The sequence below is a fragment of the Pongo pygmaeus genome, chromosome 19, assembly GCF_028885625.2.
Source record: "Pongo pygmaeus isolate AG05252 chromosome 19, NHGRI_mPonPyg2-v2.0_pri, whole genome shotgun sequence".
Taxonomy (NCBI): domain Eukaryota; kingdom Metazoa; phylum Chordata; class Mammalia; order Primates; family Hominidae; genus Pongo; species Pongo pygmaeus.
In genome coordinates, this window is record NC_072392.2 from 11,616,872 (window position 1) to 11,631,650 (window position 14,779).

General features: G+C 40.9%; 1 protein-coding gene across 1 annotated transcript in view; it reads left to right on the forward strand.

Moving 5' to 3' along the window:
- Nucleotides 1-14,779, forward strand: part of DNAH9 (dynein axonemal heavy chain 9) — a 379,881-nt gene that overhangs the window by 50,012 nt on the left and 315,090 nt on the right. The window contains exons 11-14 of the mRNA XM_054456248.2: nucleotides 1,956-2,024; nucleotides 4,483-4,609; nucleotides 8,491-8,746; nucleotides 10,172-10,413. Coding sequence (XP_054312223.2) covers nucleotides 1,956-2,024; nucleotides 4,483-4,609; nucleotides 8,491-8,746; nucleotides 10,172-10,413 — 694 coding nt within the window. The remainder of the gene's footprint in view (nucleotides 1-1,955; nucleotides 2,025-4,482; nucleotides 4,610-8,490; nucleotides 8,747-10,171; nucleotides 10,414-14,779) is intronic.

Genomic DNA, 14,779 nt, shown 5'->3' on the forward strand with positions numbered 1-14,779 from the left:
CACCATGAAGTGACATGGAAACTGCAGGAATTTCACCATGCTTATTCCTGTGACTTCCCAGACCCACTCGGCCACACGCCCATGGGAGAAGCTTCACTCTGCTCTGGCCTCATTCTTTTCTAGATACAAAACTGAGACCCGGGGTTGGGGCCTATGGGGCTTGTGGAAATCACACAGCTTGGGAGGGGAAAGCGCCCATTCGTGTTGGAGCATATTCCACTTCTCCTTGGTGCCTGGCAGATGCATCTGCTCTTTCATCACGAACGTGAACTGAGTAATCAGAGGTGGTGGCGGGGGGAAAATGCCAGCAAATTCATTGCTTTCTCTGCAGGTGCTAGGTGGAAAGCTCGAGGGATCTGGTGAAGAAATCCTATGTTGGTTTAAAGAGCAAATGGATTTTAAGGAATCTCTGCAGTAAGCTGCCTCGTTTTGCCAGCAGGACAAATAGAAACAAACCTCCACATAGTTAGTGTGAAGATTTTGAAGAATTAAAGATACCTCACCAATTTCTTCCAGGAGCTGGACTTTCATTAGTGTTGCAGGAAGTGTCAAAACCAGTTGTGGGTAACAGTACCTCGAGCCACACTCTCTTCCGTGGTCCTTAGCATTCCTGCAGAAGCCTCCATTTGTGTGTGTGTGTGTGTGTGTGTGTGTGTGTGCGCATGCACTTGCGTTTACACGTTATACGTACGTGCCCTTGTACTTTCATGTATGTGTATTACATGTGCACATGTTTCGGGTAAGAGCTGGGAGGGACCCTCATGTAAAAACGTGAAGAACTGGTAGTGTTTCGGATCACGTGTTCTAGATGGATTTCAGAAAAGGGGAAACATATATATTTAAGTATATAAAAAAATTTTAATACAGGTACCTACATAGATATTTACCTGGCATATAGTGTTATAGACAATCATGTATCACTTCACAATGGGGTTACATTCTGAGAAATATGTCCTTAGGCAATTTCGTCATTATGCGAACATCATAGAGTGTATTTACACAAACCCATGTCTATGGTCTAGCGTATTGTTCCTAGGCTACAAATGCGCTATGGTCTAGCTTAGCCTAGGAGCAATACGCTCTATGATCAATACGCTCTATGATCAGTACACTCTATGGTCTAGTGTATTCCTCCCAGGCTACAAACCTGTGCAGCGAGTGACTGTCCTGAGTATTGCAGGCAATTGTAGCACTATGGTAAGTGTTTGTGTATCTAAACATATCTGAACATAGAAAAAGTACAGCAAAAAATAAGGTATAAAATATAAAAAATGGTACACTTGTGTAGGACACTTACCATGAATGGAGCTCGCAGGACTGGAAGTTGCTATAGGTGAGTCAGCGAGTGGGTGGTGAGTGAATGCGAAGGCCTAGGACGTTACTGTACACTTTTATATGATTGGCAGCACAGTAGGTTTGTTTACACCAGCATCACCACAGGCATGGCAGTAATGCCTTGCACCATGTCAATAGGCAATAGGAATTTTTCAGCGTCATTAAAATCTTACGGGACCGCTGTCATATATGCGTAATATATGTTGACCAAAATGCCATTATGTGGTGCATGACTGTATATAACATTGATGGTCTTAAATACAGAAAGTTATAGCACCTAGAATTTTTTCATATCTCAATTTCCCTTTTATTCAGATTTTTGAAGGACCTCACATACCTTGTGCGTGAGTGGCTCAGCTAGGTGAGGATGTTGGTGGAGCTGCGGGCAGGAAAGGTTATGAGAGCTCTGACACTTGCGGAGCTGCCTGCGTTTCAGGAAGTGCAGATGCCCTCTAGTGGCCAGAGTAAGATGGTCGGGAAGAGGAAGGGCTCTTTCAGGGCTGTTTGGAAACGAGCCAAGGAGCTATTCACGCTCTTCTTTGGAAACTGCAGTTTGTTCCTCGGATTATTATTTTAACTTCTTCTAATTCTGTGTCACTTTTTCTCTTTTGTACGAGTAGTTGCATGGAATCTGCAGAAGGAAAGCGAATGAAACAAAAATATGAAGATATGCTCTCATTGCTAGAAAAGTAAGCAACTTCTGGGATTGTGTGGGTCTGCAAATTGCATAGCTTCCACGCTGCCTTTTGCAGCTCCGAGTTTGTGCAGATTCCTTAGTGGCTCCGAAGTATTACTCTGTTTTATGTTATAACCACGATATTTGTGAGTACAGTATTTCCGGGTTGCACACACACACAGGGTCTCCGGGGAATTCAGCTCTATTCTGGAAATAAATCCTTTTGCAGTGTAGTTTTGCTGGGACTGTGAACTAGAGCTAGGAGTGGGGTGCTACTCATGGAACTCCAAGACGGAGTCACGGAAAATTGCAACAACTGCTTACTCAGCAGAAAGCAACAGTGCATGCTGCACAAAGATTCAATAAGTTTTAAAAAGTACGTCCTGCATCGTTTTATGGAGAAAGCATAAGAGTGAAAATTTTATATGACTTCAAAGTTGTAACTGCTTTAAAGCTGAATAAGTCTTTCAAGGGCTCGGGGTCTAGAAACAGCCATTGTCTTGACTTCTCCTTCTGCCGTTTGTTCTTTCTCCTGGTTCAGGAGGGAAGAATGGTGGCTGTTGAGATTACGATTGTGATTATGCTTAGCATGGTTCCAGACAGATTAATTAACAGCACCTCTACCTGCCACGTAACACACATTCCACCCCTTTTACCTCCAAAATAACTTCAAGTCCATCCACTCCTCTTTGTCTCCACCACCAGCGTCTTCACAAGAGACTGAAACTTCTCCAGGCTGAACTGCTGCAGTGGCTTCCTAACAGTCCTTGCTGCCTCCAGATCTGTTCCCCTCAGTACCCACATTGTTACCAAATCCAATAATGTCACCACAGCCACCACCAGCTGGGAGGCCTTGCGGTGGTTCTCACAGCCTCCTTAACATGACATGAAAAGTCTTCCCTGAGGTGGTTCTTGCCTCCTCGTCACCACCTCCAGCCTCTGCCATGCTCTGTAGTGCTTGTTTCAAGCATACAGTTTCGAGCATGCTGTTTCTCACCTCTACCCTTTGGCTACGCCAGGAATGCTCACTCTCCCTTTGCCACCCAACCTCTGGCCATCCTCTGAGACCCAAGCAAGCATCCCTTCATCACCTCTCCTAAGAAACCTTCCCTGACATTCTCCTTACCATCCCCAGCCCTCCACCTCTGCTATTAGGTGCCTGATGTCCTGTACATTTCTCTCTCTTTTTTTTTTTTTTTTTTGAGATGGAGTCTTGCTCTGTTGCCCAGGTTGGAGTGCAGTGGCGCAATCTCGGCTCACTGCAAGCTCCGCCTCCTGGGTTCGAGCCATTCTTCTGCCTCAGCCTCCCGAGTAGCTGGGACTACAGGCGCCCACCACCACGCCCGGCTAGTTTTTTGTATTTTTCGTAGAGACAGGGTTTTACCGTGTTAGCCAGGATTGTCCCGATCTCCTGACCTCATGATCCGCCTGCCTCGGCCTCCCAAAGTGCTGGGATTACAGGTGTGAGCCACCGCGCCTGGCTAATTTTTTTTTGTATTTTGAGTAGAGACGGGGTTTCTCCATGTTGGTCAGGCTGGTCTCGAACTCCCGACCTCAGGTGATCCACTTTCCTCAGCCTCCTAAAGTGCTGGGATTACAGCTGTACATTTCTTTAGGACTGCAGTTGCTGCATTGTGTCAGGGTGATCTGCTTGCCTGTGATCCCCACCATTAACTGCCTTTACTGTCAGGTACTCATTCATCATTTGTATCCCCGAAGTCCAGCACATGGTAGGTGCTTGGTCAGTGTGTCATGACTGAATGATGAACGTCCATGAGCTATGTAAAGATTAGCGTGAGAGCAAATCTTCCCCAGTAACTTCTTCCAACATTTACTGAGACTAATCACAACTTCCTTATCCCCTCAAAAGATCTCATGGGGTCTTTCTCCTCTTCTCTGATTTAAGCGATGCTACCTTTAGAAATCTGTGGTTACGGCCAGGCACAGTGGCTCAGGCGTGTAATCCCAACACTTTAGGAGGCCGAGGCGGGCAGATCACCTGAGGTCGGGAGTTCAAGACCAGCCTGAACAACATGGAGAAACCCCATTTCTATTAAAAATACAAAATTAGCCGGGCGCAGTGGCGCATGCCTGTAATCCCAGCTACTCGGGAGGCTGAGGCAGGAGAATCGCTTGAACCCGGGAGGCAAAGGTTGCAGTGAGCTGAGATTGCACCATTGCACTTCAGCATGGGCAACAAGAGCGACACTCTGTTTCAAAAAGAAAGAGAGGAGATAGAGCGAAAGAGAGAGAGAGAAAGAAAGCAAAAGAGAGAGAGAAAGAAAAGAAAGAAAGGAAAGAAAGAAAGAAAGAAAGAAAGAAAGAAAGAAATTTGTGTTACTCGCAGAAGCTGACCCAGCCTGGCTGGGTCAATGACTAGTAGTATCTTCAATTTATGTTACAGATCATGACCAGGCACTGGGGAGCTGGGAGTAGGCTTATGAGGTGGCTGTTGTCTCTGACCCTTGCAGGTATGAGACAAGACTTTATGAGGATTGGTGCCAGACGGTATCGGAGAAGTCACAGTACAATCTTTCCCAACCACTTCTGAAACGTGACCCAGAGACGAAGGAGATCACTATCAACTTTAACCCACAGGTCAGTCGGCTGACGGTAGCTCTCTTTAGGGTGCCTGAAGAGTTTCTTTGAACTCTGCTGATTTCAAAGGCGTAAAGACTTTTTTTTTTTTTTTTTTTTGAGACGGAGTTTTACTCTTGTCGCCCAGGCTAGAGTGCAGTGGCACAATCTGAGCTCACTACAACCCCTGCCTCCTGGGTTCAAGTGATTCTTCTGCCTCAGCCTCCCAGCATAAAGACTTTTTATAAGAACATGCAAAAGATGCTCAAAATAATTCGTACCCTGGATTTCTTTTTTGGGATGAATCCTGGGGCATAGTGTTTTATTAAGTTGTCCATGTTCACATTTTTCACTACGGTTGCTCAATATATTTGCTTTGATTTTGCACAACAGGAAATACTACAAAAGATCACCAATCATTTAGTAACAAACATAGCCCAATGGGCCTACCTTGAATACTTACTGTGTCTGAAGGCCATTGACTAGATGCTGGAGGGCCAACCGAGAGCGTATAAGACTTGGCTCCTGCCCTCAAAGAACCCACGGTCTAGTTGGAGGTCACAACCTTAACATGCAAAATTTTATCTTCACTAGATGGCATATGGTAAATTCCAGAGAAGTGGCTTTGGAAATAAGACTCAAATTAGTGGTTCTCAACTGGTGGTGATTTTGTCCTCCTGGAAACATTTTTGTTTGTCAAACTAGGCGGGAGTGCCAGTGGCATTCAGTAGATAGATATCGGGGACGCTGCTAAACTTCCTGCAATGCACAGGACTGTATACCACCACAGAGTTACTTGTCCAGACATGTCAATAGTGCTGAGGTTGAGAAACTTTTAGGTGATCAGAAGAGTGGAAGACCAGTGGGGACCATAGGAGCCCCAGAAAGTTTAATGCTGGAGAAAAATGATAACTAAAGGTTAGTTTGTATCAAAAATAATATTACTCAGGTTGAAAAAAACTGTATTGGTCACACTAAGCTAAAAGCAGTCACCTACAGCTGCTTTGATGGTGTATGCTCGAGGAATGCGCTATAGATTGAGCTGAAAACCAAGCTGATGGCATATTGGTGTCTTTCAAGAAAATTGCAATTTAAGTAGAACATCGCTTCCTCCTCTGCAATCAAAGTCAACAAGGAATTTAGAGAATTCATGTCTTCACTTTGGCAAGACATGAGTCTGTTTAACTTACTGAACTCCTTGGATCAATTTCATTGGCATTCACTGTGAGCAATATTGAATATTAAATGCCTAAAGAGATGAATATCTGGATTACCAAGTAGGCTGCTGTCTCCATGTTGTAATATAATAATTAAGCCCTTGAGATAAGTCCTCGGTATAAGATATGTTACTATATAGTAATTAAGTCCTTGGTATATAACCATACTTGGTCATGTATTGAAGATGGACCAGCCTCTGTATACTCCAAGGACAAGGACCTTATCTGCCTTAATGTGTAACACATAGGGCATACTTTATAGATGTTTGCAGGCCATAGAAGGGAAAGGAGGGAGGAGAGAAGAAAAAAGGGGGTAGGGATAAATATTAATACCTAAACTATAATGTGAGTTGATGGGGGACAACTACAAGCTTAACAAGTCAAAGAAGAACACGATCACCCCTTGACATACAACTTCAAGCAACGTGGCCAAAGCTGGGCTATTAAGAATGAACAGGGCTGGGCGTGGTGGCTCACATCTATAATCCCAGGACTTTGGGAGGCTGAGGCGAGCGGATCACCTGAGGTCAGGAGTTCAAGACGAGCCTGACCGACATGGAGAAACCCCATCTCTACTAAAAATACAAAAAATTAGCCAGGTGTGGTGGCACATGCCTGTAATCCCAGCTACTCAGGAGGCTGAGGCAGGAGAACTGCTTGAACCTAGGAGGTGGAGGTTGCAGTGAGCCGAGATTGCACCATTGCTCTCCAGCCTAGGCAACAAGAGTGAAACTCCATCTCAAAAAAAAAAAAAAGAATGAATAGTAACACACTTATCTTATTAGTCTAGAGGCACATGATCAGAAATTTGCCCCTCTGGGGACAGGATAAGAATCGTATAGGTTAATTTTTTCAAATTTATGTAAATCATTTAAATTATTTTAAATGTCTTATTGTTGGGCATTTACATCATTTTACAGTTTCATCAGTCTATATTTCATTGATTCTAGGAGGCATCTTTTTACATATTTATATCTCTGAAATTCGCATGTTTGTAGTTTAATAGACTGCATGTTTTTCTTTTTTCTTTTGTTGCATATAAAATAATAGTGAATCTTACAATTGATGACATCTTAAATTGGATAAAGCATGGTATAAATAATGCTACAACAAATATCCCTAGTTTTTATTGTATGCATTCCTGATTATTTCTTTAGGGTAAAAGTCCAGAAATTGAATTTCTGGGCTAACGGGCATTCACATTTTGAGACTTTTCATGTATATTATCAACTTGTTCTTTAGAAAGATGGAACTCAGTCATTTTCCTGCCAACAAGATACTGTTCATTTCTTCAAATAGTTTCCAGACTCTTGAACTAAAAGAAAAAAATCTCAATGTTGTTCAATTTGCATTTATTTGATTACTAGTAAATGTGAATTTTTATCACATATTCATTACTCATGTATATTTATTCTTCTTTGAATTGCTTGTTCATGTCCTTTGCCCATTTGCTAGTGGAAGTACCCTCTCTTCCTGTGAATTTGTTAGGATAGTTAGGAAATATGTGACAGATACTAAGAAATCTGCTCCAAAAATTTTGCCAGTTTAAATGGCCAAATATGTTGGCCATTTTATGTTGATATTTTATGTGCAAAAGTTCTTATGTTTTATTTTGTGGTTTTATGTTTGGAATGACTTTCTCTACTTCCCTATTATATTAATAGCCCCACATCTTTTCTTTTAATTATTTTCTTTTCACTTTTTACAGTTAAATTATTAATATCTATCTTGAGCTAAAACTAGAAGACTGAGTCCATTTCCCCACAAAATGGTTAGCATTTGTCTGAATACTGAGTAGGGTTTGCCCACTAGCAATAAAGAATTGACCCAGAGTACTGGAAGGAGAGCTAGGAGCCAGGTGTCTTTATATGAGGGGAGATAGGGAGAACCTGGGGCCGTCTGTTCATCACTTGTACCTATGCCCATCAGTCCTCATGGGTTCAGACAGAAACATCAATAAATAAGGAAGGATGAAGAAGAGAGTGCCTGGAAACCCTGTTGTTTCATTGGACAAATCTTTCTGCTTGGCTTCTCACTTCTTCAGTTGCTGCTGAATTTGGGACCCCACAGAAGTTCAACGCAGCCTGCATGAGTTCCATTTCCTGAACCCCTAGCATGTTAAGACACAAGGAAATGCCAGCAGAGAGTTACAGAAGTTGTGGGATATTCCAAATGATTACATTGAATAACTAAAGTTTTATTATGGGCACCTCTTCTCAATCCTGCCAGTGTCTCGCTATGACTGTTTCATTTGGAGAGAATGCCAGTCTGAACTTGAGGCTTCTCATGAATGTTGGTAGCCCAGGCCAGATGATTCTCCTCCTTTAGACCACCACCCTTGGATAGGAACTGGCTGGGCCAGCAGGAGCCCATCATTTCTGCAGCCACATTGTCCAAAGCACAGAAGGCAGAGCCCTCCCCTGCTACCGCTCTTGTCTCTGTTCTCAGGTTTTCCTCTTTATGATTTACAGATTTAGGAGCCTTGTTTTTTTGTGAGACATCTTCCTTCGCCTGATACTTGATTTTCCTTTTCTGAGACTAGATTTAAGAAACTGATAGGAGCAGAACTTAAGAAGAGACCCAGAAGATCTTTGGGGCCTCCTGGGACTGTCCAGTCCTTGACCGATGCTGCAGATTATTCATTATCATTGAACGACAGACACTTATGTTGCTTCTTTTCTCCAGCTGATTTCAGTGCTGAAAGAAATGAGCTATCTTGAACCCAGAGAGATGAAACACATCCCTGAGACAGCAGCAGCCATGTTCTCCTCCAGGGATTTCTATCGGCAGCTTGTGGCTAATTTAGAGTTGATGGCAAATTGGTACAACAAGGTTATGAAAACTCCGCTGGAGGTGGAATTTCCATTAGTGGAGGAAGAGCTGCAAAATATTGATCTCCGCCTCAGAGCAGCAGAGGAGACTTTGAACTGGAAAACAGAAGGTAACAGGGCACCATCTGAAATCTGACAAAAACATGGAGATTCAAGGATCTAATAAAGTTCATAGAACCTCCAATTATTCCCTGGTAATCTTATTTGGGGTTGAAACATAAGCCTGTATTCTCCTTTGACACATATCCGAGCAGAGAAGGCAAGAAGTGTTGGTATTCCTTTTTTTCCTTCTCTATGGATATAGCTAATAAATTTAGAAAACCTTGCTGCCATGCACGTTGGGAGGCTCAGAGGTTGCGTAAGATCTCCTACAGTCTCCAGCATATATTGGGTGCTCCATGAGTGAGACCTCTTACTATATTATCTTTGTTATTTAATTTTCTTAAGTAGATTGTAAGCATCTTAAAGCAGTATGCATTGACTTCTCTCGTATCTCTCAATTCAATACACTTTCATTGGCTGATTAATATGTGCAGGGTACTGTGTGACAAATTAGATTTGAGGTGTGTGGGACATGGTCTCTACCCTCAAAGAGCTCACATTTAGTGGGGACAACAGACAGATATACAACATAAGTTATATGGAGCCATATGAAAAGCCGTCATAGAGTTAAAAATAAACTGTGATGAATAACAGGAGAGGGATTCACAGGACGGAATCACAGGAGGGAATCAGGAGAGGGAGATTAATTCAAATTAGGGTCCTCAGAAGGGTTAAAGTTTGAAAAAAAAAGATTACAGTTGACTCATGAAAGTCTTAGAATGCCATATTAAACAAGTTACTACTTTATTTCATTTACAAGAGGAAAAGACATTTTCAAAATTTAACAAGATGAAAGTGCTTAAAACATTAAAGGAAAGATTAACTCAAATAAGGTCATCAAGTCTCACTGGTATTTGGATATAAAATTGTATCCCCTAGCAGCTGTACCAACTTTTGTGTGCTTCGTAAGTAAGCATTACCTCTTTCTCTTCCTCCATAATCAGGATCATGGTAAGGGTTGGCTTTTTTTTTTTTTTTTGAGACAGATTCTCACTCTGTCGCCCAGGCTGGACTGCAGTGGCACAATCTCGGCTCACTGCAAGCTCTGCCTCCAGTGTTCACGCCATTCTCCTGCCTCAGCCTCCTGAGTAGCTGGGACTACAGGCGCCTGCCACTGCGCCCGGCTAATTTTTTGTATTTTTAGTAGAGACGGGGTTTCACCGTGTTAGCCAGGATGGTCTCAATCTGACCTCGTGGTCCGCCTGCCTCGGCCTCCCAAAGTGCTGGGATTACAGGCGTGAGCCACCGCGCCCAGCCAGGGTTGGCTTTTTAATACAACTAGGAGGGAGAATATTCTGATGATAATGAAGTTACTTGTGTAGAAAAGTCTTATAACACTCACAAGTATTAAATCCCTATCTTTCATAGCAACTAGCCCTTTAGCTATGCCACTGCAGGCTATTTCAATTAATTATGTTTCTTTTGGGGAACAGGCATTTGCGATTATGTCACTCAAATCACCAGCAGTATTCATGATCTTGAACAAAGAATTCAGAAAACTAAAGACAATATGGAAGAGATCCAAAACATCATGAAAACATGGGTGGCTCCAATATTTAAGAGAAAAGATGGAAAAAGGGAATCTCTCCTTTCTCTGGATGATCAGCATGATCGAATGGAAAAATATTACAATCTCGTCAAGGAATCTGGCCTTAAGATCCACGCCCTTGTTCAGGTAATAACCCAGCCACTCAGGCGCACATACTACGAGTTTAGGGAAAGCATCAAAAAGTGTGTTTGGATGCAATATGTGATTAGGACAGTCAATAAGTGCAGTGTCTTCTGAAGTCAAGGATAGAAGTTTAGGCTGATAGCAAAAGACTAAAGCTAATAGATTGGGCAAATGAAAAGTTGCATTTTGGTAACAATGTGTTGAAATTCTTACTACCTTCGTGGTGACAACACTTAATTGTCACATGACTTCGGTCTCACACCTACCCCCAAGGGAACAGAAGAAGATGACAAGGGCAGAATCCCAAATTATCCACTGCACTAACCACCCCCATCCCAGCTTGCCCACACAACATACTGTGGTCCTCCAGCATCATCCCTATAACCCAGCTCCGTAGAGCCTAAAGAAATGAAAGACTACCATGGTGTCCCTAACTGTGTGTGATAAGAGGAAAAAATGCAGAGTGCTACACTTCATGCTGTAAAGCTCTGCCCTGCATTAGTGGTCAGGGAAACTTCATGTCCCATCATCAAAGACTAAAGCTTCCTTGTGAACAATGGGAAAGGATTATAAATGGCCACCAGTTCCAGCCCTACGCAAGTAGCCATAGGGCCATGTCTGACAAGTTGACTCCTGTGGAAGGTCACAAGTGAATCACAGTTGTTATCTGTGGATTTTCTGTGGTTTGAAGCACAATAAAAATGTTGAGCCTTAGGCACTAATGATTACCAGAATTAAGATAATTATCCCAATTTTGTCTTTGAGAGTAAAGAGCCCCTCAAGTTGAAGAGTCCCTCAAGTTGATTTAATTTTTAACCCCTTCTGTCCCCACATCCAGTAAATCAGTAGCTGTTGTAGAACCCAGGCATCCGCTTTTCATTCATCTTTCTTTCATCCAACTGTTCGTTCATCCACTCATTCACCCATCCATGCATCAGCTGTATTTCCATAGCTGTCCTGGGGCACTATATCGAATACCAAGAAAACGTAAGATATAGTCTTCGCTTTGAGGTAGAAGAAAACCATCAAGCAAAAAAAGAAATTACTTAAGATTTTAAAAGTTTAAAATCTATCTATCATCCATCTATCATCTATGTATCTATCTATTGATCTATCACCTATCTATGTGATGAAAAATGCTCAAATCCATGCTCTTGAAAGTCAGAATGAGAAAAAATTCAGAGAGTTAAATCTCAAAATCAGTGAAACAAGCACAGTGACCTAGAAAAAAGTACCTATTGTAACGTTTTAATTATCCAGGGGTCAACCAGGAAATAACCAAAAATGGCTACAAGCCAAAATACTTATCACAAAAGTCTCTAAAAGTTCAGACACTTTAATAATAATTCTTATTATAACATAATAATAGTAGTTGATATTTAGCTAGTGTCTACCATACACTACCATACAGTGCCAGGCACTGTCCTAAGCACTGTCCATTTCGCGTAATTCTCATGAAAATGAGATACTTTCATTATCATTTTATTGATAAGAAAACGAAGGCACAGAGAGGCTAAATTAATTGTCTATAGCTGCCCAGTTAATAGGAGGCAGAGCTGTCTGACTGTAGCTCTGCATTTATCCAATACATTACACGACCTCCAGGGTAGTCATAAAGGTCCCTTAGGTCAAATACAAAACTTAGTAATTAGGCCTTAAGTAATGTTTACCTTTTGATAATTTAAATATTTTTAGACAAAAACCACTGAACAGAAACTCCACGAACAGAAGAAATTTTTATCTTTTTCTGCTAATTGGTACATAGGCACCCATCACCCGAGCAGTGTACACTGTACACAATGTGTAGTCTTTTACCCTCACCCCCCTCCCACCCTTTCCAAAGTCCATTGTATCTATCCTTCTTATGCCTTTGCCTCCTCATAGTTTGGCTCCCACTTATGAGTGAGAACATACAATGTTTGGTTTTCCATTCCTGAGTTACTTCACTTAGAATAATGGTCTCCAATTCCACCCAGGTTGCTGCAAATGCCATTATTTCATTCCTTTTCGTGGCTGACTAGCATTCCATGGTGTGTGTGTGTGTGTGTGTGTGTGTGTGTGTGTGTGTATGTATGTGTGTGTATACAGAATTAGATAAAGGATAAAAATTTAGAGAAAAAGATAAAAATTTCTTCTGTTCATGGAGCTTCTGTTCCATGGTTTTTGCCTAAAAATATTTAAATTATCAAAAGGCAAACATTATTTAAGGCCTAATTACTAAGTTTTGTATTTGACCTAAGGGACCTTTATGACTGCCCTGGAGGTTGTGTAATATATTGGATAAATGCAGAGCTACAGTCATATATGTATACACACACACACACACACACACACACACACCCCATGGAATGCTACTCAGCCAGGAAAAGGAATGAAATAATGGCATTTGCAGCAACCTGGATGGAATTGGAGACCATTATTCTAAGTGAAGTAACTCAGGAATGGAAAACCAAACATTGTATGTTCTCACTCATAAGTGGGAGCTAAACTATGAGGAGGCAAAGGCATAAGAATGATACAATGGATTTTGGGGACTCAGAGGAAAGGGTGGGAGATATATATATATATACACACACACACACATAGACACACACACACACACACACATATACGTATCACAATTTCTTTATCCACTCGTTGATTGATGGGCATTTGGGCTGGTTCCATATTTTTGCAATTGCAAATTGTACTGCTATAAACAGGCCTGTGCCAAGTATCTTTTTCATATAATGACTTCTTTTCCTCCGGGTAGATACCCAGTAGTGGGATCGCTGGGTCAAATGGTAGTTCTACTTTTAGTTCTTTCAGGAATCTCCACACTGTTTTTCATAGTGGTTGTGCTAGTTTACATTCCCATCAGCAGTGTAAAAGTGTTCCCTTTTCATCACATCTACACCACCATCTGTTTTTTTTTATTTGTTTGGTTATGGCCATTCATGCAGGAGTAAGGTGGTATTGCATTGTGGTTTTGATTTGCATTTCCCTGATCATTAGTGATGTTGAGGATTTTTTCATATATTTGTTGGCCATTTGTTTATCTTCTTTTGAGAATTGTCTATTCGCATCTTTAGCACACTTTTTGATGGAATTGTTTGTTCTTTTCTTGCTGATTTGCTATAACTTGATTTTTAAAACAGTGTAACCCAATAACTGTCTGTCACTAATTATTCTTCTATGATATCATGTGTAATGTTTAATTGTGTGGATGCACCAGGATTTGACTAACTCATCCCACTGTTGCATATTTGGGTGCAGTTGGTTATTCACTTATTAAAGTTGTAGTATAATATACATGCAGTACAATGTACAGACAAAAAGTATACATAGAGCTCAGTGAATTTTTACAAATGTATACACTCAGGTAACTACACAATACAAAACATTTGCTATCACCCTAGAAAGTTCACCTGTCACTCTTTCCAGTCAATACATCCCCATTCTCCTGCCAGCCTCAATCACTGATCAGCTTTCTGTCAATATAGAGTAAATTTGTCTTTTCCTGTAAATGGAATTACATAGCATGTTCTCTTTTGTGTCTGCCTTTTTTAAAACTTAGCCTAGTGTTATTGAGATTTATCCATATTGTTGCATTTATTTCGAGTCTAATTCTTTTTATTGCTAGAATTCCATCGTATGAATATAACAGAATTCGTTCATCCAGTCCCCTAATGATGGTCTTTGAGTTATTTCTAGTTTCTATTATAAATAAAGCTTGTATGTACAGTCTGATATAAGTTATTCCATGGACATATGTTTTCATTTCTCTTGGGAATTGCAGGGTCATCAGTAGGCATATGTTTAATGTTTGTAAGTAATAGCCCAGCAGTTTTCAAAAGTGATTGTGTAATTTATACTCCCAGTGGCAGTGTAATAAAGTTCAGTTGCCCTACCTCTTCACCAAATTGTGGGTTTATGTTGTGGGTCTTTTAAATTTTTACCATTTTAGTTAGTGTGTTTTGGTATCTCACTGAAATTTTAATTTGTCTTTCCCTGAAGATTTATACTTTTGAATATTTTTTCATATGCTGATTGGCCAATTATATGAATTCTTCTATAAAGTGTCTAAGTGTTTTTCTCATTTTAAATTGGATTGTTTGTAGTTCTAAGAATCCTTTACAGCTTCTGGTTACACATCTTTTGACAGATATGTGTATTGTGAATATCTTCTCCAAATTGTTGGTTTCCTTATTTTCTTATTGATATATTTTGATAAGAAATAGTTTTAAATTTTCATGTAGTGTGATTTCCCTTTTTTCCTCTTGTGGTTAGTACTTTTGGGTCCTAAGGAAACTATCTACTCCAAAGATTGCAAAGATATTCTTTTGTATTTTTTCTTTTAGAAGCTTTACAGTTTTAACTTTTTTATTCA